Source organism: Callorhinchus milii, unplaced genomic scaffold, assembly GCF_018977255.1.
Source record: "Callorhinchus milii isolate IMCB2004 unplaced genomic scaffold, IMCB_Cmil_1.0 Scaffold15, whole genome shotgun sequence".
NCBI lineage: Eukaryota > Metazoa > Chordata > Chondrichthyes > Chimaeriformes > Callorhinchidae > Callorhinchus > Callorhinchus milii.
Window position 1 is genome coordinate 4,831,070 of NW_024704756.1, and position 27,308 is coordinate 4,858,377.

Here is a 27,308-nt window from a genome sequence, read left to right on the forward strand (position 1 = left end):
GTGGTCAGAGTTGGGTAGGGAAGGTTGGATTGAGTTTGCTTTAATATAGTCTTGGAGAAATTGTATATGTACTGTAGATATTAATAATCCTTTGCATTTGATATAGCACCTTATCACAAATTGAGATATCTCAAAGTGCTTCACAGAATATTATCGTAAAGTGGATTAACTGTGTATTTTGTGGACGAAATACTGCGGCAGCCAATTGCGCACGGAAGTGTCTCACAAACAGTCGTGGATTGAGTGACCAATTTTTCTTTCATGGAGCTTTAACAAACATTGCTTCCCACGGGAAACCGATGGGACTTGTGCCAAGGCAAGGTAATCTGCATATTGTTTGTGGAGAGAATAGTCTGGGTAGGGGAGTGGGGGAATTAAATGCAATATCCTTTTCTTCCATATTTCACATGGGATTTGGAGGATCCCTGAAAACGTCCTACTAGGAATATAAAGGAGAAACCTGGGGAAATATTATTTTACACCTGTAGAAAGTAATCCACAGTGATCTGTTTCATTACAAGGGGAATTATAAATCTTGTTCTTTCCTACCTTGTAGATACAGTGTTGGGATCAAATTGTGGAATTCCTAAACTCATTAAGTCCGGTGCGGAATTTGTTCAGGATTGCAGTCATTTTGCCCCCATTATCGATCCCAGCATAGGAGATGGACAAATTTTGGTTCTGTTCTTCACTTAATTCGCACATATTGTGATGGCAGCTCACCCCCAGTTTAATTATCTCTCTCTCATATGCAAAACTGTAGAGGCCAGTACTTTGCGTTGAGCTAATGACCAATACCAGATCTGAACCTAGCCACAAGCATCAAATATTCCTGCTCGGGTGTGACCGGGGGATGCTTGGAGTGTGGGAGGTGCTTTAAATAGAGTGCCCACGTTTTAGGGAAAATTAGCTTTGCAATGAAGATAATTCTTAGATAGTAGGAGGTTGGTAATTGGGCAGTTGTGAGCATTGTAGGTCTTATACTGAAAATATCCCTCAATTTATTGCTAATGAAAGATCCACGTGGTGCGTTGAGGAGGTGAATCCTGCGTGGGTGGTGCTTTCTATTAGTGTCTACAGTAGGATGCTCTGGAACAGGAGGTTTCCAAGGAAGGCACCAGTCAGCGTGGCGAGCGAGGATGTCACAAGGACGCTGTGTGAAAACAGCATTGTGTGCTTCTTTAACCAGTCGAACTCCTCGACTAGATTTCGTGCTGTCAGTAAAGGGGAAATTGTGTTCCAAATCCTCTCATAGTACTTATTCAGCCATTCAATCTAGATACCCGACAATTGGAAGCAAGACAATACAACGGTTAGATAGAATTACACAATAATAATAATTCTTGCATTTTATACAGCACCTTATCAAGTCATTGAGATATCCCCAAGCGCTTCACAGAATACACTGTATATTTTGTGGGCGAAACGCAGCAGCCAATTGCGCACAGCAATGTCCCACAATCAGTCGTGGGTTGAGTGATCAAATTATTATTTATTTAATTATTGTTTTGTAGCGATTATTACTGTCTGCAAGTGATCGATCAATCAATTAACAACTGGATTCCTACTTGCTGCTAGGCAAACAGAGGCATGTAGAATGGTACAGCATAGAAACAGACCATTTAGCCTATCTTGTCCATGTGGGTGTTTTTATTCCACAGAAGCCCAGTTCCTCTTATTCACTTCTCCTATACCCCTCTAATCCCTTCTTCCTCATGTTTGCATGAAATTTCCTCTTAAATACATTGATGATGATGGGTCTCATCAAAATAGCAACATAAACAACCCACCTCAAGAATAACAACTTGTATTTATATAACAGCCCTCACGCAGGGTAGAGTTACAGAGTGACCGCATGCACTAGATGGGCTAAATGACTAGTATCATTCTACACGCCTCTATTTACCTAGCAGTAAGTAGGAACCTGGTTGTTAGTCGATTGGCAGATCACTTTCTGGGGGTAACAGTGAATGCTTTTTGACAATAAACCACAGCAGCTAGCTGGGTGGAGCTGCTCTTTACACAACTCACCTGCTGCTTGTTCATAATGGACACGTCGATTAGCTTCCTGTCATACGGAACCAGAGAGATGTGCTCAAAGGTCAGGTAGGGTTTCCCTCCAAATATGTACTGTATAATGCAATGGATTAAAAAAAACTCAATTATTATTAATAATAATAATCCTTACATTTGATAGTGTGCCTTTTTACAACAGTAGGTTATCTCAAAATGCTTTCGCAGAATTTACTGTAAAGTTTACTGTAGTGACTGTGTATTTTGTAGGCGAAGGTGGTAGCCTATTTGCACACAACAATGTCCCACAAGTTGGCACAAAGTGAATGAACAATTTTATCTGGCAGATTGTCGGCCAGGACACCAGAAGAAACTCCCTTCTCTTTTCAAATAGAGCCTCAGGATCTTTTAACGTCCGCCTGAGCAGTACAGATCGGACCTCGGTTTAACATCTCGTGTGAAGGACAGCACCTCGGACAATTCAACCCACCCCCAGAACTGTATTGGAGTATCAATCTAGACTGTGATCATCACTCACACCACAATAAAGGGGTCGGTGCTGTAATACCATCCGAAAGCAACAATTAGGTTTGATTCTTTACCCTCTTCCCTCCATGGATTTTTCTCTGTTCTGCGTAGCCTTGACACACAATGCAGGGTTCATTCAAAATGTGCTCGTTACCTTAGTGTCTGCCTGTGTCACCATGGTGACATCTTCAATTCGGATTCCAAACTCGTTATCCTGGTAGAAACCAGGCTCTGGGAGAGGAAGAATAATGTGAATCGCGACTTTAAAAGGTAAATTGTTTTACATAAGGCACAGGAGCAGGTAGTGTGCTAACTGCTCTGTCATTTCCAGCATTGTGTCTCACACGAGTTCTGAATAATACAATAAAATTTGAGTCCAGTCCCCATGTATTTATCTACTCTTTATGGAGTCCAACAAAAATTGGTGCCCTGTCTGTCTTCACTGTCTCGATTGCTGCGTAAGCTTTTAATTCTTTCAATTCTTTTGTATGTTCTACTGACGTGTACTCGCACTTTGGGACGCCTTCCGACATGAAAAGGAGCTATATCAAATGCAAGGATTAATTGGATTATTATTGCACACGAAATGCACCGAAATATCTTCAATTCTTAAATTCAGTCTCATGTTGGAAGTTGGTTTTGCACAGTCCTTAAAAAAAATGGGCTTCCACTTAATTTAAGGATTCCAAACAATCTGAAATTTCAAGACAGTGGTCTTCAAGCTAATAATAATAATAATCCTTGCATTTGATATAGCACCTTATCATGTCATTGAGATGTCTCAAAGCGCTTCACAGAATATACTGTAAATGAATTGACTGTGTATTTTGTGGGTGAAAAAAAGCAAAGACCATGATGTGTTTCACTCTCTGCTGTCTCTTGCTCTCCTGGCAGTCCTTCTTTGTAATTTATTTCTTAAAGGATCCATCTGGTCACTAACATAATGCCTGCCTGCTGCTTTTATACCACTTCTGACGACGCTAAGGTCTCAGAAACATTTGGTTAGATGTGTAAGAAATCTCTTTCACTGTGACTATTACCAATAGATGTAAACATTCCCTTCTGAAGTTCCCAGGTGTGAGTGCTCCCAATCCCAACAGGCCCTGTGTGGAGGAGAATAAAACAAAGCAAAGTCAGACCTACATTTACAAACCTCTAACTCGTGATGGTAACATACCTGTTGCTTTATTTATACTTACATTCGTGAACACCAAGGAAGTTTCCAATACCATGTCCAGTTCCGTGGTTGTAGTTCAGTCCCACCTCCCACAAGGCATGCCGAGCCCACACGTCGAGCGTGTTCCCTAATAATAACAATTAACATTTATACAGCGCCTTACATGTTGGGGGAGAACGTCTCAAAATGCTTCAGAGAGCTGACTGGGAGCTGGAGCTGGAAGTGTGAGTGGAATGTAGATCAGTAAAATTATTAAACCAGGATCAATGTCAATGTTAGACTTTCCAATATAATAAAGTCTGAAGCACGAGAATTACAAGAGCATTCCTTAGTTAAGGAATCTAGAAGTATATTACTACCAATTGCTAGAACTCCCTTTGATGCAAACTATTTTCAGTGGAGACAAACTTAGTGGAAAGAGTTTCCACTTGGATTAATGGAATCGGTTTGAAAGTGCCATGTTATTAGATCCCAATCCCAATATGGATTCACCTATAATATACACAGTCACTACACTTTACAGTAAATCCCATGAAGCACTTTATTTATTTATTATTCATAATCCATTTTAATCCTTGCATTTAATAGAAGCGCCTTATCACATTGCCAAGATGTCTCAAAGAATGTTACGGAATTTTCCTGTGAAGTGTAATGAATGTGTACTCATAGGCGACTGCAGCAGTCAATCTGTAATCTTTCTCAAATAGTCAATGGCGATTTCAGAACAGACTCCAGGAAGCACTTCTTTACCCAGAGCCCAATTACTGATCGGAACAGGTTATCAGGGAGGGTGGTTGAGGCCAGTTTGATGCTGTGGGTAGGTGTTCTGCTCGGTTAAGATCAAATGGGCCAAAGGGCCTTCTTTATGCAAATCTCTTGTGACCTTCTGATACCTGAAAGACCAACATTCACTTTGTGACAAGAATGTCACAAGTCACTCATGAGACATGACTCCGTGGCCCTGGTATCTGTGGCTGAGTAACCTACTGAATATCTATGTCATTGTGTGGTTCCCTTTCTCAGAGCCTGTGCTGTGATGTTTGCTCTGACACTCAGTGGCTTTACTTTAAATAGAATTTACTGAATGTTCCTGTATCTTGACAAAGTTGGCCTGGCTCAATTGGTAGCACTTTCACATCTGAGTCAGAGGTTGTCCTTTCAAGCCCCACATAGGGATCATGAGTCATGGTCTAGTGCAGTGATAGTCCAGTGCAGTGCTTAGAGAGGCCTGTGTTGTCGGAGGTGTCGACCTTTGAATGAGACATTAAACTGAGGATCTTGTCTGCCTGATGCCCATGTGAACCCACAGCAGTATTCCAAAAGGGGAATGAGTTTCTCCTAGTGTTCTGGCCAACACTATTCCATATAACATTCAGTTCATGGCTCTTTGTGGGACATTGCTGTGCGGAAATTGATTGAAATTCCTGGAATAATTGTGGACTTCCCTTGGTCCCTGTTTGTGGAATTGCATAATTAAACTGAACCTTCCTTCTGACTAACTTACCGATCGTTCCAGCGGGGAAGATGGATCGGGAGACATCAATGTTTCCAATCAATACCCGAGTGTAAGCTTCCTAATCAATAGAGTAATAAATCATTGGTCAGTGGGCAGTCAGAGGACATATTGTAACTATATTCATAAACTAAGGTTTTCTTGAGAGGGTGTCGTGGTTGAGCAGACACTCCAGAGCAGTGCTGGTAGAGTACTGCTGTGTCGGAGGTGTCACCTTCACATGCAATGTTAAACTGAAGTCCTCTCTTGACTGTGAACCCATGGCTCTATTCATTTAGAGAAAAGAGTTTCTCCCGGTGTCCTAGCAAACAATGCTTTAATTGTTCCTTCACTTCATGTTTGAGGGATGTTGTGAGGGAGTGTTTGAAATCTATACCATTAAGAAATCTCCTAAATCTTCTATTCAATTCAACACGTCAATCCCGTCCCACGAGAGCATGAGGAACTGTGAACTGAATCCTCGTGGATCTCAGGATGATGTACACGTGATTCCCTACAGGAGGCGCACTTCACATCCCGAGGCGTGTGGCACATTTAATTTCTGCTTCTACACCCCTTGGGCTAGTCTAGGCAAAAGATTAGAGGTGGCCTTAACTGCATCAGTGGATATGAAGAGCAAAATGTATCCAGATCCTACCATTACTGTCCCTCACACGTTGACAATCAAATCCAAGGAAATCCATGGATAGAGTTGATGAGATGAACAGATTCACAAACCCACGTACCTTCTGGAAATCAGTTGGAGTTCCCCAGTGCACAGTGCGAGTGATATCAGTGGTCCCATCCCTGAGATTTTATACAAAAGTAGTTGTGGGATGAATTGCGCAGGAAATGTGAAGCATGATTTCTAAATTCAAATGTATCTGTCACTCCTTTAGCCCTAAGTAGCAACATGATTTAATACATCTGACATTCTCCATGCTGAACTGTGAGTAAAGCGGTCGTAGCTGGACAAGAGGGAGGAAGTTTGTCAAATAATACTCTTAATGGCAAGCTATGTGGTTTTAGCTGGTTTAAACACCAGCATTGGCCCTGTGATGACTCTGGGCATCCCAGCCTTTGCTTTGCCAACTTGTGATTAATACTGTCTCGAATTATGCAATCAGGTGCATCCCTCCAGGGAGAGAGCACGTATTCCATTCCAGACATGGGGAAATTTCCATGTGTGGGTGCTGTTCATGCGTGGAACTCTATGTGGTTTGGAAACTCTTAACCACTGTGTGTGTTAAGATTCCTGGCTGACCCAAAAGAAAATGTTGTGATTGACTCATCCACAGGGTGAGGGAGTGATTGGCTCTAAGCCGAAGGCATCAAAAATCTGTCCTAAGGTCCCTGGTAACTTAACTGGACTGTTGAGTGAGATTTGCTAGTTTCCAAAGGTGGTTATACCATTTTATATTAAGCACAACATGCTGAGTTATAATCTAGGCTTGAATTGTGCATAAGCATCTATTAATAGGGCATCTATTGCAAGTTGTCAACATTTTGAGAGGATCAATAATAGGAGGTTTTTCCTGCTGGTTGGTGAATTGGTTACTAGGGTGTGTAAATTCAGGTTTGACACTAGTTAACGAGTGGTGGGCAGGTGGGTGGAGGAATGTTAGAAGATTTTTTTTTACTCAAAGTGATATTAGATCATGGAATGTTGAGCTAATGCTAAGACCATGACATGTCGACATTTAAAAGGAACCGGATCAGTATTTCAAGAGACACCAATTAAAAGTGTTACTAGAAAAGAACAGGGAATTGCGATCAGAGCACAGTGCATCAGTCCAGGCTCAATTGACCGAATGAATGGCCCTCCGCTCAAATCTCTTATTAAGGAACCCTTGTTAGAAATTTCCCCTGCACACTATCATATGTGGAGGGGTGACTGTTTCATGTTGTAGGGTAAAAAGCTTGTTTTTGCCCCACCCCCACACATTGGTTATTAGTTTGGAGAATGTTTATGTAGTTAGTGAATGATGTGCAGGTTGGCATCCTTGCTACCAACTTCACGGTGACTGCCCCAATCTACTGAACAGCTAGTTAATGTTGGTTGAGGCATCGTAGTGCTGGTGAATGTGAATGAAGGCTGAATACTTACAGGTACTGTCCTCCGGAGTCTATCAGGTACATTTCCTGTACACTCAGCTTCCTGTTTGTTTCGTTGGTGGGACTGAGCCAAAGAGTAAAAGAACAGTCAGTCACATTGGCAGCACAGAGTGGGCAGAAAATAGTTTATCACAGGAAAGCGCGGTAGCTGTGTGAACAGAGAGAGTGCAAGCTGTTGTTTGATTCCTATTGATTTACAAAAGTAACTGAGAGGAGGACGAGGCTGTTGACAAAATGCATCACCCTCTTCTGTGCCATCGTCGGTGGGCCAGAACTTCAGTTCCAACTCCTGTGAATTCCTCTCTACTGCTCCGAATTGCCCCCCCTCTCTTTAGGTCTTTAAGTCATACTTCAAATCCTATCTCTTCAAACCCACCTATGAATGCACTCTCCCTTGCTCGCTGTCTCACCCCATCCCTGACAAGTAAGCTGCGATGTTATCCTATGTGAAGGCGGCTATATAAATGCAAGTTGTTACTGTTGTTCAAAAACCTATTTCACTTCTTTTTCCACCACTCCCTTCCTACCTCTTCCCATCCACCACTCTGTCTCTGTGAAGTTGCTTTGAGATGTTTTCGTACGTGAAAGGCTACTGCTGTTAATCAGAATTGTTCTCAAATCATTCGCCTTGTTTGCATGTTTTACCAGCTCCGATGTTGCCGTACACTGACCTGTAGTGGGCAAGAGCTGCGTTCATACCACTGGCAGAAATGGTCTCGAAGCTTATGCCTTTGCTATGTTCTTCCTCACTGTAAAAGCATGTGAACAAGTTAATCCGTGTAGTTTATCAGTCCAGAGGCCTAGTGATCAGGTGCTAATTGATTTGTTTACTGGGGCCAGAGGCTGAGTCAGTGCAATGATCTTGTCAATGCAAGAAAAATTCTGAAACGCTTTGAGATGACAACTGGCATTAACCCTGATCATTAACCTTGGGGGCAAATCAGTGACAAAGGCAGGAGAAACTCAGAAAATGCTATTTTAGTTTGGTCAGCTGTGTGTTGGGTACATGTGGAAACCCATCACCATGCTTAAGAGTGACCAAACCAGACAGAGTTCCACATATGTACGTCACCTACATATGGAAATTTCTGTGTCTAGAATTGAACGTGTGCACTCTCTCTCTCTCTGGAGCACCTGTGATTCTGTAAGCAGACAACTGTAGTCATTCGGTTGAGGTGAATCGAAGTTATGGCCAAATCCTGTGAGTGAGACTGCAAAAGCTGTTTTCCATACTCAGAAATGCCATATGTATATATGTTTCACCCACACAATATACAGTCAATTCACTTTACAGTATGTTGTGTAAAGACTATGAGATGTTTCAATGACTAGAAAAGGCACTATATCAAATGCAAGGATTACTATTATTATATTATTATATATATTACATACATGCACATATGTTTGCAGACACACAGACACATACACACACAAAAATGCAGTGTAATTTCTACGAGGTCTGTACCTGCGTAATTTGCTCACATAATGTGCACCTGAGAGCTCCGTCTCAGTTCCTTTGGGAACATTTTGCTCCAACCAAACTAAGTAACGTATGACAGCAATCGCATCACGCACCTGAGAGGAAAAAAAACCAACGGTTGTTGAGACAAATCATACATTGTTACTTCAATCCCATCCCCACCATTACTTTCCCTGTGTTTCCAACCCATTTCCTTTTTCAATACAGAAACCATTCACATTTCTAAAACCTTGAAATTTCTGCACCCATCCCATGTCACATGAGTCTCAAGGGACACTCTCCGTATACCCACATGAGCGGCTTTCAGTCCTTTCTGCTCCGTTTCATCCTTAATAGCCTTTGTAATTTGCACTGGGGAGTACTTATCGATGATCAGTTTTGCCTACAAAAGGAACAGAGAAATGAGATAAACAAGACTCTAAAAGGTTTTTGATTCCCTTTCTGAACATCTCATCTGAAGTGAGGCAACCTCGCCAACAACAAAGCACATTCTCTGCACTGCATTGGAGTGTCAGCCTAGACTATATGGGTTCCAAGTCCTGACGTGGGGCTTGAAACCACAACCTTCTAAAACCTGAAAAAGAAGCTTCAGAAGTTGTTTGGTTTTCGTCCAGTCCTTTTCTTTTTAACTACAGGAAAGTAAAGCATCTTCTTGGGGGTTGGAAAAAACCTTCCTCAGTAAAGTGGTATTGTCACTACGACCTCTCCAAACCAGAGTAAGAGTGATAGAGAGCCTCGTCTACGTATGTCACTCTGACCTCATAAGAGTACCCCTCTGGAGTATCCCTTAGAACCCAAATCTTGTTGCCACGGCAGAAGCGCAGGTTATCACAAAACAACAATTTTTCTGATTTCCTGAGGAGGGTTTTTTTTAAAAAAAAATATTTTTTTAAATCCCAGTGGTGTTGCTCTCTGTTTATATCCTATAGAGTGTTAGCCTGGCTTAGCTGGAATCACAAACAACTTTGAGTCGGAAGGCTGTGGGTTCAAGCCATATTTCAGGATTTTGAGCTCACCTCAAGCTGACGCGACAATGCAGCCTCCCTGTCCCCAGCACTACAGTGAATTGTCACCTAGACATGAGAGTTAATAGTCCCAATGTGAGGCTTGAACCCAGCCTCTGAATCAGAGGTGAAAGTGCTACTGATTGAGCCAGGCTGATGTATTCTCTCCTCCCCTCCCCTCGCCCCCTGTGTCAGTTTGTCTGTGAAATAGAAGCTTTGATTCCTGTCGGCCTGACCCACATATGTGAGCACAGCTGCTTGCACTGACATTAATTACAGTACACAGTGCAGATCTTAGAAATAAAAGAACCTGCTTCCCTGACCAACAGCTCTGTTCAGTGAACAGATGACGATGAGGAGCATAATAGTGGCTTTATGTTGCAAGATTTCACAGCAGTGCACTGGTGTTCTACTCCAAGGGTAAGATTTCAACAACTGGCATACAACCACCGAGTGTGTCACCGAATACGGCTGTTCAGCACAAAGACTAGATTTGGGTTTTAATCCAAGGAACTTTATTGGTGGGTGTCTGCCTGGCTCGCTTGGTATCACTCTCGCTTCTGAGTCAGAAGGTTGTGGGTTGAAGTCCCATGTTGGGACTTTGGGTTCACGGTTCAAGCTGACATTCCAGTGCAGTGCTGGGGAAGCACTGGGTTGTCAGAGATACCGACCTTCACCTGAGATGTTAAACCGAGGTCACGTCTGCCTGTTCAGGTGGACGTTAAAGATTGAAAAGAGAAGGGTGTTTCTCCTGGTGTCAACAACAACAATAACAACAAATTATATTTTTAAAGTGCCTTTCATGTTCGGAGGATGTCCCAAGGTGCAGGACAGTCAGGGATTTGGAGCCGAGCTGGGGGTTGGGATTAAGGATTATGAAGAGCAGGGAGAGGAGGGAGAGGAGCCTAAGGTGCGGTCGAAGAGGAGGGTCTTGAGACTTATTTTGAAGGAGTCAAGGAATCCTGGCCAACAATCCCCCAAATAAAATTGGTCATTCACTCCATGGTTGTTGTAAGACAACTCTCTATGCTAATTGGCCTCTACAATTTGCCTACAAATATACAGTCGTTAGACTTTACAGTAAATCCTGTGAAGAGCTTTGAGAAGTTTTGACAATGTGATATGGGCCCTATCCCAAATGGAAGGATTATTATTTCTATTATTATTAACTAACAACTGGACCGGGTTATCAGGAAGGATGGTTGAGTCAGGAACTTATCTAAGAAACAGTATGAGGCCATGATGGTAGGACAGTAGGTATTCTGGAAGCATGAGATAAAAAATGGATGAAAGGCTCCTTTGTCTAAGACCATCTTCCAAGCAAGAATGTAGGATTTACCTCGGGAATAACCTCAAAGACTCCATAGTTAGTGTATTCTTCCCCAATCCAGATTCTCACATCCCCCTTGGCATATTCCTGCACATTGTCCCGGATGTCCTTGTAGGCATGCAGTTGAACACAGTTTACTCCAGTGCAGTTGGTGTTCAAATACTGCTTGATGTCCTGCGGCAAGCGGGATTCATTCACAAACAACCTGGCAATTAATGCATTATAAATGAACATACACATTCAAAAATACACCTATTCATTCATTTATTTTAACCAGGAGGGAATAACAGCTGCACTTTATAAATTCCAACCTTGAAATAGGGTCCTGTAATCATTCACTGGGTGGTAATTCACTGGAGTGATTCACTGGGTTAAGTATTTGCCTACAAAATGCACAGTCACCACACTTTCAAGTCTATCCTGTGAAACGCTTTGAGACATCCTCCCAAATGAAAGGGTGGTGGCCATTATGCAACAATTATTATTAAATGTGGTGTTATTATTAAATGTGTGCTGTGGCATTGAGATCAAGGAATCGGGAAGGTCTCAAACTAGAGCCCTAGTCTGTGCTAATAGAAGCACAAGATCGTGGTGTGTCCCTGGGCTGGGGAGTTCAAGATCAGACAGGATTCTTGCTCCTGATCTCGTGCCCTGTGCAGAAATATGCAGCGGTAATGATGGTATGTTTGGGGTTGGCTAAATGCTCACTGAAGCAATTGTGTCAAATCTGAATTTTTGTAACCAGCACATCTTGCGCAGCATCGTAGAAAGTTTCAACACAGAAAAGGGCATTTTTCCCATCAAGTCCCTGCTGGTGTTTATTCCACATGAGCCACCTAGTCTAATCCCATTCCCACTAATTCTGTTTGCTTCCCACATTCTTTAATATTCCTCATCTATCAAGTATCAAGTGTCTGTGATTTCGAATTCACAGTCCAGGCTGACACCAGCAGAGAGCTGAGGAAAACTTTGCATTGTTGGAGGTGCCGTCCTTCAGATGTGAAACCAAGTTCCCAGTAAAAAGTTCCCACGGCACTTTTCAGAAAGAGAAGGGAGTTCCTCCAGGTTTTCTGGCCAACAATCTCCTGAATTAAATCGGGTACTGATATCAAGGCTATTTGTGGGACTTCCACATTACACAATCCCTACACTTTATAGTGAATCCTCTGAAGAGTTTTTTTAAGATGGCTCCAGAAGTGAAAGTCGCTATATCAAATACAAGGATTATTATTTATCTAATCTGTTAGAACTCCAGAAAAATACATCTGATGTGGATGGTGCTGATATTGCTAAGCAGCTCTGTTGTTTAATTATTTTTCGCATCTCTAACTCAATGCAAAAGGACCTGCTGAAAATGCATTACCTGATCCAATCTGCAGTCAACAGCAAGTAGGATACGAAGAAAGGATTGTATGGAATGTCATTCCCTCTCAGATTTAACAGCCCTAAACCAGAATGTGGCAGGAAAGATTGGATATATTAGTGTGCATATGCACGATGCATCAAATTGATGGAAGGATCCTTGTATAAACAGCAACAACCAACAACAACAGCTTGCATTTATTTTGCGCCCTTAGTGTGGGGTAGTGTCCTGGAGCGCTTGACAGTGGCGGCTGCTATAAACTGCGTGCTGGCAGTTCTGCACGATCTTACAATTTTTAAGACAAAATGCTAATGGAAAAAGCTTGATCGATCTGATGAATCCATTAATGCAGAAAAAGCGGAAAAAAGTTACTGAGATTGAATGGCTCTCACATGCGGTTTCATCCAATCCTGAGATTAGTATCGCCGTGGGCTTGTAAAGGTTTTGCATCATCTTTATGCGAGCCTCCTCCACTTTGTCCTGCCAGGATCTTCCTGTGGAACAACATACAGAATCTTAAAATCAGTCGCTTCTACCTGAAGCGGTGAGAGGCAGCTGCTATAAGACCAATTTCCATTTACAAAAGAGGCAGCTGACTGTGGTCCTCACTGGTGATCATTATCACATCACATGTCCCAGTTGCGAGTTTCATATTTCTTAACCTGAGTTTTCCGCACTTGTCTACATTTCAGCAGCGATGCACAGAAACGTTTTTTCAGCCAGAGACTCAACTAAATCAGGGATCGGCTACAAACCTGAAGAGTCCTGAAATGTTGCGTGATCTTAGCCTGAAGACAATTGTCTTAAAAGATTTTCGCACAATCTTGGAGAAACCTTCAATACCATCTCAATTTGGGAAGCCAGTTTTCCACAGTTCTTGGCTTCCCTTGTCTTAAGACTGAACTTGAGAACTTTCCAAGGTCTTGTGTTTGGAAATGTTGGCCTGAAGATCAGCAGTGATTTGGGGCCTCAGGTGGCATTTCTAAGCATTTGTTTGTACGTGTAAGCGAAGTGTTCAGTTTTGTTAGTTAGTGTTAGGAGACCCGAGTTGAGGGTGGAGCCGAGGGGAGTGAGGAGAGGAAAGATGACCGAAGGCCCAGTCAAAGCGGAAGGTCTTGAGATGGACCTTGAAAGAGGTGAGGGGGGGAGAGACAGTACAGTGTTAACCAATGAAACATCTGATTTAGACATGAGGTTAAAGTGACACCTTACCCAGGAAAGCGTCTGGCACTCTGAAAATATCGTCTGAGGAGGGGGGCGGGCGATCTGCACCCCAGATTTCATCCACTAAGTTATTTGTTATTGTGATAAGTGACCGGTTTGCTTCTTGCAGAGGGATTCTGTAACTCTCCCAGCTCGCTGTTTAAAAACAATGATAAAACAGAGTGCAGAGGTTCAGCTACATCCAGCGGACAAACATACTTGCTATGTAATACCCAGTTTTACAGGACCAAAGCTTTCTTAAGGGAAACAAACAATAAGGCTTTAAAATAAAGCGTGCAGATCCTTATTTTATGGTGCTTGGTGCAAAGAGAAGGGTTTGAGCTCCACAGTGTTGGGTCCTTGCCTCCAGCCTTGACTGCTGAGCTCATTTTCCACTGTCTTATTGCTACACTTGGCTCATACAAAGACTGGAGGCTCATGTGCTTGTCTGTATTACTAGGTGCCTCTTCAAGAAGACAAGGGAGTTTCGTTTGGTGTCCATTTCTCATTTCAGAAACAGCCTGATGCTGTGATGGGAGGACAGTTGAATTGGTATTCTGGAAGGATGAGATCAAATGGACTGAGGGGCTTTCTTCCTCTAAACCTCTCTTATGTTCCTACAGAAAGTCACTTTCTTCATGGCTGCTTATAGGAACTTTGCTGGAAGAAATGACTACAGCACTGGAGTTGCAGTCATAAATAATAATCCTTGATGGAGCTCTTATAACATATAACAAAGCGGTTTGTGATTACCGATGAATGTAATGACTGTGCACATTTCTAGGCGAATGCAGCAACCAATTTCTACTTGATATTGTCCCATAAAACAACCGGGTGGTCAACAAACCATTTTATCTGGATGGAGAAATCGCTTCTCTTTTGCAACAGAACAGCAGGATCTTTAACTTGTGGGATCTCCATCTGAACAGGCAGGTTTGCCTTCACAAACAGTCACAAACACTTGACGCTAGTTTAGTAAGAAGCACCTTAGATTAACAGAGTTCTACTTTTTATGCCGGACTCCTTTAAATTTCTAAATGAACTGATATTGTGTCATCCCTTCAGGATATATCCACCTCCCTGGTGATCCCACAGATTAAACCTGCCTCAAAATCAATTTGGGAGTGATGTATTCAATTACAAGATTGTAACTGAATTAATTCAATTATTCGTCTCAGGTCTGTGATGTTTTCCTGCGTTCTGACCTAGGCTCGCTGCTGCATCTATTGTCTAGGTTAATTTATGAAAATTAATTATGAAAATATTTCCCCCGAGTGATAAACTAAATTGTTCCTGCCTTTAACATTTAGTGAACGGTTATTTCAGTTCAGAGACAAAATTCCTCACAATCCCAGCCTTATTGCCTCACTCATGAAAAAATGCTGATCAATTTCACAGCGCTCATAAAACGGACAGACAGGACCTGCAGAGTAAACTGATTGTATATATGATGGTTCGGTGGCCATTGAACTGCAACTGACAAGCTACTCAGTGCACCTCCATCACCAATTTTATAAGTCAATTTAAACCTTTCTCCCCCACTTTGGAACTGAAGTGTTCTTGCCTCAACTCAGCTCAGCTCTGTTGTGCTGCCATTTTTTCTGATCTCCTTTTGTTGCCCCAGGGATGTGTTTTCTTGACCTGCTCACTTGAATTTTCTCCCACAGTTTAGTCTGGATTTAGGGTCTAAGCTAGCATTGTAGTGCAGTGCTGGGGGAGCACCTGATTGCCGAGGGATGTTCAAAGTCGTGACTTTGGGCTTAAACCCACACTCTTCTGACTCAGAGATGAGAGTGTTACAGACTGAGTCAGAGTGTGGGACCCAGCTGGGCGTAAAGGGCTGTCGTGTTAACCCTCGATATACACATTATCCGCAGAAAATGTTGTAAAGCCGTTTGAGATGTTTCAATGTGATCAGACATTATATCGAATTCTAGGGTTTTCTTTTCGGTAGGTGTTATTAAGCACCCTGACCCCTTCCAAAATAGAGAGGAATAGAATCAGAATCATACTTGCTTACTGTTTGAAGGATGGAATTGTCACAGCAAAGCAAAAGCTGGACAGGATGTTTTGCCACATTCTTGGGTCTCATTAGGAAGAGCAATATCCAGTTTTGTTGTATCATTTATTTGGGATCTTTACAGGTGCGTTGAAAAAAAAGTGTCCCGAGTCGAGCATGTAGTATCTCTGAGATCCAGCTGGTGGCACTGGTGAGTAATATCTGCTCCTCAACAACGCCACGTAACATAAGGAACGTAAGAATTTGCTGGACGAAGGAAGACCAAGGTCCATCTAGTTTGCCTTCCATGATCCTGACAGTCAATTGACATGTCGTGTCCCAAACTACATCCCAAGATATTATCTATCTAATTTGTTCTCGAAACAGAGCAACATTTTCTGCTTCCACCGTCTCCCTCGGGAGCCTGTTCCATAAGTTTACGACACGCTCACTGAAGTAGTGCTTCCGCAGATTTGTTCTGAATTTACCCCCCCACCCTTCGATCGCAGGCCGTGTCCTCTGGTTCCACTGTTCAGTGCAAGATAAAGCAGCTTATCATGGTTTACATTAGCTATTGGAGTCCTGTAGCTCAACGGCAAGACACCTGGGTTCGATTCCCGGCAGGGTGAAACCTTGGGCAAGTTTCCTTACTTCACACGCCTAATAATAATCCCCCAAGAAAAAAAAACAATAATAAATTGGTCACTTCAATCCACGACTGTTTGTGGGACACTGCTGTGTGCAATTTGGCTGCCACATTTTGCCCACAAATGTGCAATCAATTTACTTTACAGTATATTCTGTGAAGCTCTTTGAGATGTCTAGAAGATGTGACAAGCGCCATATCAAATTCAAGGATTATTATTACTATTCCCTTCAGAATCTTAAAGTCCACAATCATATCGTCCCTCAACTTTCTCTTCTCCAGTGTGAACGTGCCCAGTTTATCTAATCTCTCCTTGTAGTCCAGTCCCTCCATCCCCTCAATTATTTTGGTTGCCCTCCTCTGTATCCTCTCAATCGCTGCAATATCCTTTTTATATTATGGTGACCAGAACTGCTGGTCACCGCAATATAAAGTTAGGAAGTTAATCTCAGTGCAACCATTTACACAAGTGACAGTGAAACATTGTGAAATTGAAATCCTTATCATTATCGGAAGGGATCATCACTGATTTGTGGTCTATATGTGAACAAAACAGCTATGTTGGACTTGGTGCCCGGTAAAGTCATTTGATGTGAATTCTACCGCTTCATGTCACACTTGACCCTGGGTCAGAAGACTGTGGTTTCAAGCTGTTTAGATTTGAACTCATACATAGCAATACTTAAGGAGTGATGCATGAGTTAGAGGCTCTCTCTTTTGGCTGAGATGTCAAATCGAGGTCCTTTCTCCATATTCAGTTTGAAAAAAGATGCAACTTTCTCCTGCTGTCTCGGAGAGCAATCCTCCAGATAAGTTGAAGGGTGCTATATAAATGCAGGTTGTTGTTGATTTATCTCTCAGCAGCTTGTGAGATCTTGCTCTCTTAAACAGTTGCCATGCATTACCCAAATACAAAGCCACTGCACTTGACAGTAATGACCCACGAAGCACTTTGAGATATTTCGACATAATAAGGCAATACAATAATACAAGTTCTTTCCACTTTCTTTGCTTCCCCCACCCCCCACCCCGGTCCCCATCTGCCCTGATCCTGACCACCAGATCGGGTCCAAAAGTCCAGTGCCTTGGGACGTCCTCCCGACGTGAAAGGCTCTATTCAAATATAATTTTGCTGTTGTTGTATGCTTACATAGCAGACAGTCAGAGTGGATGTAATACTGTTCTGAATTCTGTGCCCTCCTTCCCACTGGGAGGAACACACCATAGCAATTAGAGAAGGGTAGATAGAGTCTGTAGTTTAGAGGTGATAAAAGGAATGTGTTTCAAAACTCCGCCAATCATGATTTTGTGGAAATGTGATATAAAAATATCACCGTAGGAATCACTATTGTATTAGCATTAAATATCTGATGGTTATTGAATGTTGTCTCCTTACCGACAGAAAATACAAAGGGGTCAGCGCCAATCTTCTCTCCCTCTCTGGTCTCGCCTATTATCCAGTTCACAATTGAATCTAAGAAAAATCAATGCTGGTGAGAAACTGGGAAGGAAGATGAAGGATTTTAGCATGGCTGAGATGAACAAACAATTCATTGGGATTAACATGTGGAGTCCTGTAGCTCAGTGGTTAGAGCACTCGCCTCACAAGCGAGAGACCTGGGTTTGATTCCCAGGCAGAGCAAAACATTGAACAAGTTTCCTTACTCCACACTCCTCTATTTACCTAGCAGCGAGTAGGAACCTGGTTGTTAGCCAATTGGTAGATTGCTTTTCCGGGGATAACAATTCCTTCAAAATTTTTTAAAAAATTAATAATAATAAATTGGTCGCTGAATCCACGACTGTTTGTGGGACACTGCTGTGCGCATTTTGCACACAAATATACAGGCAATTCACTTTACAGTACATTCTGTGAAGCGCTTTGAAACGTCTTGAAGACGTGATCAGGCGCTATATCAAACACAAGGATTATTATTATAATACTCACTTTTCACTATGTTCAGCTCCCAGTTGCAGTCCATCTGACGCTCGGCTTGAACCCAGTAACGACCGTCTGTCCAGAGGCTAGCATTTGTTGTACTGACCACTGCGGTGCCTGTACATACCAGAAACGAGGTAAGCCTTAATTAGATTCAACACATGCTACGGTTTTGCTTGCTCCGGGCAAAGGTAAGAGAGACTGGATTCTGCTGCTGGGGTATTTGAGCATCTTTGCTCGATGTCTGTCTGTGTTACCTGCGCTTCCAGTGAACCCTGTCATCCAGGCTCTCCTCGCATCGTGTGGGCTAATGTATTCACTCTGAGGGAAAAAAACACAACAATATAATCCTAAACAGTGATAACTGAAATTGGGGTAAAAACGGCAAACAAAATGGTATTCTGTAATGTATTCCTTAAGTAAGACAAGGAATTTGTTAACGAACACTGCATTTTACCCCATTATGTTCCAATAAATTTCTAAACCATTGTAAATCGGTCAGCATTTTTCATTCACCTTTTATGCTTAACTTAATTCTGTTGCAATGAGCTGAGGTAAGTATTGAATCTACAATCACCACAACTTGCATTTATATAGCACCTTTCACATGGAATGTTGTCTTGGAGCGCTTGAATCTATAATGCATCTATAATGCAATGCCAAAGTCCCAAATCCTGTAAATGGAACTGGGTTTCTTGGAGCTGAGAGTAAGGGAGATGATTCTGCAGCTTCTTCCTACACTGGGGATTCAAAGAAATTTAATAAGTCACCATGTCTCTTCAATGGAATATTAGAACTGAACCTAGTTCAGTCGATCCACACAGTACTGCTTTGTGCTAACCTCCCTCCAGCAATAGCCAGTTCACCCCCGGGGATTTTATTTCCAACAAGAAAGATAATAGCAAAATGCTAAATACTGCAGATACTGGAAATCTGAAACAAAAACAGAAGTCGCTGGGAACACTCAGCAGGTCAGGCAGCATCTATGGAGAAAGGAAAGTGAACCAACGTTTTGGGTCCAAAACCCTTCGTCAGAAGGATAATAATCTTGTGCAATAATTAACAGGGGGAACAGTTTTAAATGGGTTTAAGACGCAAATGTTTGTGTTCCTAGCTTGGAACAAAATTTGCGGTTTTTGAACAAAGGAGATTTCTGGCCCTGAATAGACTATTGCGATCCCTCTGGGTGTTCCTAGGAAACAAAAGTGGCTATTGATATCTCTCACGCCCCTTGCCTGAATTCTTAAGAGCTATCTAATTCTCTTTTGATTTTTTTTAATATACAATCTGCCTCCACCGCCTCCCTCTATTCTACACATTTAGCGATCGCCATGTAAAGCAATTCAATCTGAACTTTTGTCACTCGGAGAGTTGTTGGGAGGTGGAATGCCCTACCAACTAAGGTGGTTGGGGTTATAATTCTACCATATAGACAGGTATATAAACGATAGAGGCTTGGAAGGTATATGGATAAGGCAGGGCAGTGGGACTAAATGAACACATTGCTCTGAGAGACAGGCCAAATGGCCTCCTTCTGTACTGTAAATTTCTATGATTCTGTGAACTGTTCAGCTTCCCTCTTATGAACTTGGTCTGGGGCCTCTTATTGTAGTCTCTTTTGACCATATTAAGTTGATTATTAGGGATTAACTTATATACAATTTTAGCATCTTTAACGGTTCAATAAGATTTTCTCCCTGATCTTTCTCTTCTTCAGTGTGAACTTTTCCAGATACCTTAACTCGAATGATTCACATTCCAGCCTTAATCTACTTGCCCATCCTCTATAACTCCAAGATGCATTCACCTCAGTACAGTGACCAGAATTGAAAGCAATACTACAGGAAATTCACCATGAGTATAAGATGGGGTTGTTGGACTTTACATCCTTAAGTAATTCATTTAAGTCACCAATCCCATCCAAACTCTATACTTACCAAATGGGAGTCTGTGGCAGGAATGATATAGACTTTGATATTGTGAGCGACCATCAAAGTCCGGAGAGCATTCAAGTGCAGAGATGTGTTGACTGTAGTAGGAGGTAGATACTAGATATAGAGGAATATATCTTAGTTGATTGTCTGACGTTTCAGTATAATAACCAGATGTTATCACATTAATCAATCATAGACCCATCTGTGCAGACCTGACAAACTAAGAGGAAATTAGAGCAAATTCCCTTGTACAGAGCTCTGGTCTACATCTCCATCACCAAACTAACATGCCTTGGGACTGGGTTCGTGAACTCTGAACCCTGTGTTAAGAAATTGCTTGAAAATAGTCAACTTCCAGGCTGTCAGATCGCTGTTGACTTCGCTACCTGCCCTTTACCCTTGAGTGACGGCAACAGAACTTCCCTCCTTACCGTACACGCCTCTGTTTACCTAGCAGTAAGAAGGATCACTGTTGTTAGTCGATTGGCGGATCACTTTTCCCTTCAAAAAAAGTACTAAATAAGTAAATAATAATTTGGCCACTCAATCCATGGCTGTTTCTGGGATGCTACCGTACGCAATTGGCTGTCGCATTTCGCCCACAAAATATACAGTCAATTCACTTCATAGTATGTTCTGTGAAATGCTTTGAGACATCTTGAAGATGTGATAAAGCGCTATATCAAATCCAAGGATTATTAATATTATTATAGATGTCTCAAAGCGCTTCACAGAATATGCTGTAAAGTATATTGACCGTATATTTGCGGGCGAAACGTGGCAGCTAATTGCGCGCAGCAGTGTCCGACAAACAGTCGTGGATTGAAAATGAACAATTTATTATCTTTTTTTTGTTTTGGAGGGATTATTATTAGGCGTGTGGAGCAAGGAAACTTGCCCAAGGTTTCGCCCTGCCTAGAATTGAACCCAGGTGTCTTGCTTGCAAGGCGAATGCTCTAACCACTGAGCTACAGGACTCCACAAATAATATCAACCTGGGGCTTGCCTCTATGCCATCTAACTGCGGAGTAAAGAGTTTCTGTGGATTAGCAGGAATTCTAATGAGGAATTGCATTAAGAAATATCTCATTGAGACACTATCCTGTTTCAGTTATGACAGTTCAAAGCATTTGCCCAGAAATTCATTCATTCCACTTTCTAGTATATCCTGTGAAGTTCTCTGAGCCATCCTCCTCACATAAAAGGTATTTTATCAAATGTAAGTATTAATATTATTATCAATGACTACATGGACTTGACTTACCGGTGGGTCTATATCACAATTTCTCACATTCCTGTTGTTCTTCTCAGACTGGGGACTATGGCTGTGGACAACTTAGAACAATATATTAATAAGAGTTATGGTGAATATTTAAAAATATCTCAGTATACATTTTTTTTGTGCTGCAATGCATCGGATTGGCAATGATATATTGAAAACAACCCCTGTATTATTTTTATGATCAGCAGCTTCTTAAAATCGGTCCTTAACACAAAATGTCTCATTTTGGTTCCTTGCTCCACTACTAAATAGTTTGGAGTTATGCACACTGAACTGCAACTGCCATCTATCTGCCCAGCTAGATCCGAATCCTTGTGAAGCTGATCAAATGTTTCCTTATCATTTGCTCATCAGATCACCACTTTTCAATGTTTGCCTTGGGAGTAGGTTTACTCTGCTTTGAGTTAAACTAAGCGGTAATAGTACTACTCCATGTTAAGTGGTGCACAGCACAACACCCATCAACAGGCTGAAACTCTCAGCGAAAGTAACTAATTAAAGTAGTAAAGCACTCAGATGTAGTGGGATGGGAGCAGGTGAAAGTGCTATCGATATGGTGCCAATTCTGCCACTCTGCCCCCAATCTGGATTCTTGTACATTAAATATCAGGTCAATGTTCAGTGCTGATGTTCCTTAATGTTGGTAGGTGAGTGTGGGTGGGTCACAAAGAGACCTTCAGAAATTATACTTTAATCCTTTATGATTAAAAAAATAACAGATGGCAGGGAGTGTTTTATAGCCTGCTACTTAAAGTGATCATATCAACTTTTTTAAGTGCTGCCTTTAAAACAACGACAAGAGTTTCAGCGGCCTGAGGGGTGAGGTAGTGGTGGAGTTGGGCAATGTTACGGAGGTGAGGGAAGGCAGAGCGGGTCATGGCTTGGATGTGGGGAAGAAAAGATAGTTGAGGGTCGAACAAGACACCTGGGTTCCTGACTGGCAGGTGAGTTGTAGTGTGCAACCGTGGAGGTTGATGCTGCCAGAGCCTGAGGTGCTGAGGTGCTGGTGCGAGCCAATCAGGAGGGCCTCAGTCTTGTTCACATTCAGCTGTAGGAAATTTGCCCTCATCCAAGACTTGATGTCCGACAGGCAGTCTGTCAGGACAGCAGTGGTCCTGGAGTTGAGGGTGGAGGCAGAGAGATAGAGTTGGGTGTCATCCGCATACGTGTGGAAGTTGACCCCGTGTCTGCAGATGATGTCACCAAGGGGGAGCATGTAGATATTAAAGAGGAGAGGGCCAAGGACAGAGCCCTGGGGGATGCCAGATGTGACAGTGCGGGGGCTGGAGGAGAAACCGTTAGAGACAACAAAGTGGAGATGGTGCGAGAGATAGGATTCAATCCAGGCAAGGGCAGGTCTGCAAAGATTAAGTAAAGAGGAGAGGCGATGTATGAGGATGGAGTGGTCGACAGTGTTGAAAGCGGCAGAGAGGTCGAGGAGGACAAGAAAGTAGAGGAAGCCCTGATCACAGATGTTCAGAATGTCATTAGTGACTTTGACCAGGGCTGTTTCCGTGCTGTGGGCAGCGCGGAAGCCGGATTGGAGGGGTTCAAAGAAGGAATGGCGAGAGAGAAAGGAGCGGAGCTCGGACGCGATGACTCGTTCCAGGATCTTGGAGAGGAATGGGAGGTTAGAGATGGGGCTGTAGCTGGAGGGGAGGGATGGATCCAGGGAAGATTTTTTCAGGATGGGGGTTTTTAGGGGGGTGGGAACTGAACCAGTGGACAAGAAGAGGTTGATGACATCGAACAGTAGAGGGGCCAGAAGGTGGAGCTGGGGGTTGAGGAGAGAGGTGGGCATGGGATCGAGGGAGCAGGTGGTGGTTTTGAGTTTTTACGAACGATGGCGGTGAGGGAGGAGGGAGAGATAGGGTCGAAGGAGTATAGGGGAGGATGGGTGGGGAGTGGGTCATGAGGGAGAGGTGATGTGGGGGTGGCAGTGGACAGGGCAGAGGTGGCTTTACAACTTAAAGTGCTCTGCCAATTGGATCTTAGACTGATATTTGCGCTTGAGTGATCATTGTTTTTAAAATAAACCTGAACCTTATCATCGCTAACTGGGACTGGCTCCATAGAACATTGAAAGCGTGTAAAATACGCTTCAGTCAATCCTGTGAAACGTTTAAGACGTCTCAAAGACGTGATAAGGTGCTATATCAAATGCAAGGATTATTATTACTAAGGATAAGTATTATTGTTATTGTGTACAATGAAAGTGATATTGATGCAGCTGTTAAATTCCCCTTACATGTGCTTGTGAGGCCCGATATGAAAAGTGCTGTATAAGTATGTAGTCGTATTGTTGTATTGAATATATTCTGTTGCATCTTGATCAGATCTAGATCAATTTCACCCTGCCCTCCTTCTGTTTGACTGGGACCTGTGCCGACTCCAGGAAATTGGGAGAAACACCTTTTGCTCTGTGGGGTCTTTAAACCAACCTGAGGAACAGATTACATTTCCAATCGGAGTTTAATTTGAGAGAGCTGCACATGGAGACCTGTAGATTCATAGATTCAAAGAATTTTATGGCACAGAAGGAGGCCATTCGGCCCATCGAGTCTGTACCGGCTCTTTGACAGAACAAGTCACTTTCACTAACCCGAATCACCAGCTTTCTCCCCATAACCCTGCAAACCCATCTTCCCCAGATACCTATCTAGTTCTCTCTTAAAAGCTGTTATTGAATCGGACTTCACTGCCCTTTCGGGCAGATCATTCCAAATTCGAACAAGTCGCTGAGTGAAAACATTTCTTCTAACCTCCCCTCTGCTTCTTTTGGTAGATATCTTAAGACTGTGACCACGGGTCACAGACACACCTACCAGCGGAAACAGCTTTTCCTTATCTCGCCTGTCGAAACCTTTCATGATCTTGAAGACCTCTATCAGGTCCCCGCGTAACCTTCTCTGCTCTAATGGGAAAAGTCCTAACTTCTCCAGCCTGTCCTCATAGCTAAGGTTCCCCATTCCTGGTATCATTCTCGTGAATCTCCTCTGCACCCTTTCCAGTACCTTAATGTCCTTCCTGAAGTAAGGTGACCAGAACTGGATGCAGTACTCCAGCTGAGGCCTAACCAGTGTTTTGTATAGATTAACCATAACCTTCCTACTCTTATACTCTATGCCCCTACTAATAAAACTCAGTACACCAAATGCCATTTTTACTGCCTTACCTACCTGCCCCCCTACCTTTAATGATTCGCTTACTTGAACACCCAGATCTCTCTGTACGTTCACCCCCCTTAAGATTGAGCTACCAAGTCTATATTGCCTCCTATCATTTTTCCTACCTAAGTGTATCACCTCACACTTATCCACATTGAAATCCATCTGCCACATGTCAGCCCATTCCACCATTCTGTGTATGTCTGCTTGCAGTTGGTTACAGTCCTCCTCACTATTTACTACCCTACCTAACTTTGTATCATCTGCAAACTTGGAAATAGTGCTCCCTATGCCCAAGTCCAGATCATTAATATATATTAGAAAGAGCAGTGGTCCCAATACCGATCCCTGGGGGACACCGCTGCACACCTCCTTCCATTTCGAGAAACACCCATTAACCACCACCCTCTGCTTTCTGTCACTCAGCCAGTTCTTAATCCAAACTGCCACTGTCCCCTTAATACCGTGGGCCTCTAATTTTTTTATTAATCTCTTATGCGGTACTGTGTCAAAAGCCTTTTTGAAATCCATGTAAATAACGTCCACCGCATTTCCCTCATCAACCCTCGCAGTCACCTCTTCAAAAAATTCTATTAGATTTGTTAGGCAAGATTTGCCTTTAACAAATCCATGTTGGCTGTCTCTAATTACCTTATGTTCCTCTAAGTAGAGATTTATTCTGTCCCGGATTATGGTCTCCAGTAGTTTTCCTATTACCGAAGTTAGGCTGACTGGCCTGTAATTTCCGGGTTTGTCTTTCTGCCCCTTTTTGTAGAGGGGGTAACATTAGCCACTCTCCAGTCTCTTGGCACCACTCCTGTGTCCAATGAAGATTGAAATATAATGGCCAAAGCCTCCGCTATTTGAACCCGTATCTCCCACAGCAACCTTGGGTGAAACCCATCTGGTCCTGGTGACTTATCAATTTTGAGCCCAGTCAATCTTTTCAGAACTTCCTCTCTGTCTATAGTAATCTGATCTATTTCCTCTACCCTCTCATCCAATACTGCGGCATTTGGGGCATCCATTTCCGTTGTGAAGACAGATGCAAAGTACTCGTTCAGTACACCAGCATTGCCCTCTGCCTCCACAACAAGATTGCCGTCATTGTCTTTGATTGGCCCCACCCTACCTTTAACTAACCTTTTTTCCTTTATGTGCTTGTAAAATATTTTAGGATTCCCCTTTATGTTACCCGCTAACCTCTTCTCATGCGATCTTTAGCCTGTCTTATCACTCTTTTAAGATTACTGCTGCATTCTCTATAATGCGCTTTGCTATCCTCAGTGTTTTGCGTCTTCCATTTGTCGTACGCCGTCTTCTTCTTTTTCATCCTAGACAGAATATCCCTGGTCATCCAGGCTGGCTTGGTTGTCGCACATTTCCCTTTTGTGGGAATATATCTATTTAGACCTTGAGCTATCATATCTTTGAAGATCTCCCATTGCTCATGAGTCGTTTTACCTGTTAGTCTTACTTGCCAGTCCACCAACTCTAGGTCCCATTTTAGCCCATCAAAATAAGCCCTTTTCCAGTCAAGCATTTTCACCCTTGACTGTACTTTGTCCCTGTTCATGAGTAATCTAAATCTAATAATATTATGGTCACTGTTACCTAGATGCTCCCCTACCGAAACCTGTTCAACTTGATCTATTTCATTCCCCAGGTCTAGATCCAGCAATGCTTTCTTCCTCGTAGGACTGAAGACATACTGCTCAAGAAAAACACAGTCTATGAATCTTTCTCCTGCCTTGCCCTTAGCGCTGCTATTTTGCCAGTTTATATTGGGATAATTGAAATCCCCCATTATCACAACTCTGTTCGCCTTACATCTATCCGCGATCTGGTTGCAGATCTGCTCCTCTATCTCCTTCATGCTGTCTGGTGATCTATAGTAAACCCCTATCAGTGTAACCACTCCTTTCTTATTTCTTATCTCTAACCAGATGGATTCTGTTGTCGGGCCCTCCAGAGCCTTGTTCCTTTCTACAGCTATCCTTAATTAATATTGCCATCCCTCCTCCTTTTCTTCTCTATCCTTCCTGAACACATGATATCCTGGAATATTTAACTCCCATTCCTGTCCTGGCTTGACCCATGTCTCGATTACTGCCACCACATCGTAACCCCCACCGGCCAGTTGAACCGTCGAGAAGACGTGAAAAGCCCTATATCAAATCCAAGGATTATTATTATTATTATTTGAAAGAACAGTAATTGGGACCAGTGATTGTGTAACCCAGAAACATACACAGATCAGAGGGCTCCGAGGCACTAAGTCACCTCCCAACCGTCACTGCAGAATCACAGAAGAATGGAAAATATATCTTGATTATTAATAAATATCACCATTTTGGTAAAAAAAACTCAAAAGGATTTGGAAAACAAAGGGTCCTCATGCATTTTCAGAAATCCCAATTAATGTTTTTAAAAAAAACGTCAGCGAAAGATAAAGATCAAGTCTAGATTGCAGGGGAGAGGGGGAAAACACTTTGCAACTTAATAAAATAATTTTAAAGTCATTCACCTTGTAGTGCCAGGAGCCAGAGAGGAGCGAAGAGGAGGAGGAATCCCATCTCAAAATCCCTTTGGCAGAATGGAATTGAGACAGAGAGACAGACTGTGTCTCTCTGTCG

The 27,308-nt window shown here is 42.6% G+C and overlaps 1 protein-coding gene across 1 annotated transcript; it reads right to left on the bottom strand.

The window, feature by feature from the left end:
- Window positions 1-213: 213 nt before the first annotated feature.
- xpnpep2 (X-prolyl aminopeptidase (aminopeptidase P) 2, membrane-bound) lies at window positions 214-27,308 on the bottom strand. Its single transcript, XM_007891751.2, has 21 exons — window positions 27,200-27,308; window positions 21,488-21,558; window positions 20,227-20,337; window positions 18,547-18,610; window positions 18,299-18,406; window positions 17,747-17,824; window positions 13,715-13,861; window positions 12,895-12,996; window positions 12,503-12,584; window positions 11,149-11,344; window positions 9,098-9,187; window positions 8,791-8,900; window positions 7,997-8,074; window positions 7,318-7,389; window positions 5,957-6,017; window positions 5,223-5,292; window positions 3,741-3,845; window positions 3,582-3,644; window positions 2,696-2,772; window positions 2,032-2,130; window positions 214-1,275 (listed from the first exon to the last, which is right to left on the bottom strand). The coding sequence occupies exons 1-21, from the start codon at window positions 27,246-27,248 to the stop codon at window positions 1,075-1,077; spliced, it is 2,034 nt and encodes a 677-aa protein (XP_007889942.1). The 5' UTR covers window positions 27,249-27,308; the 3' UTR covers window positions 214-1,074.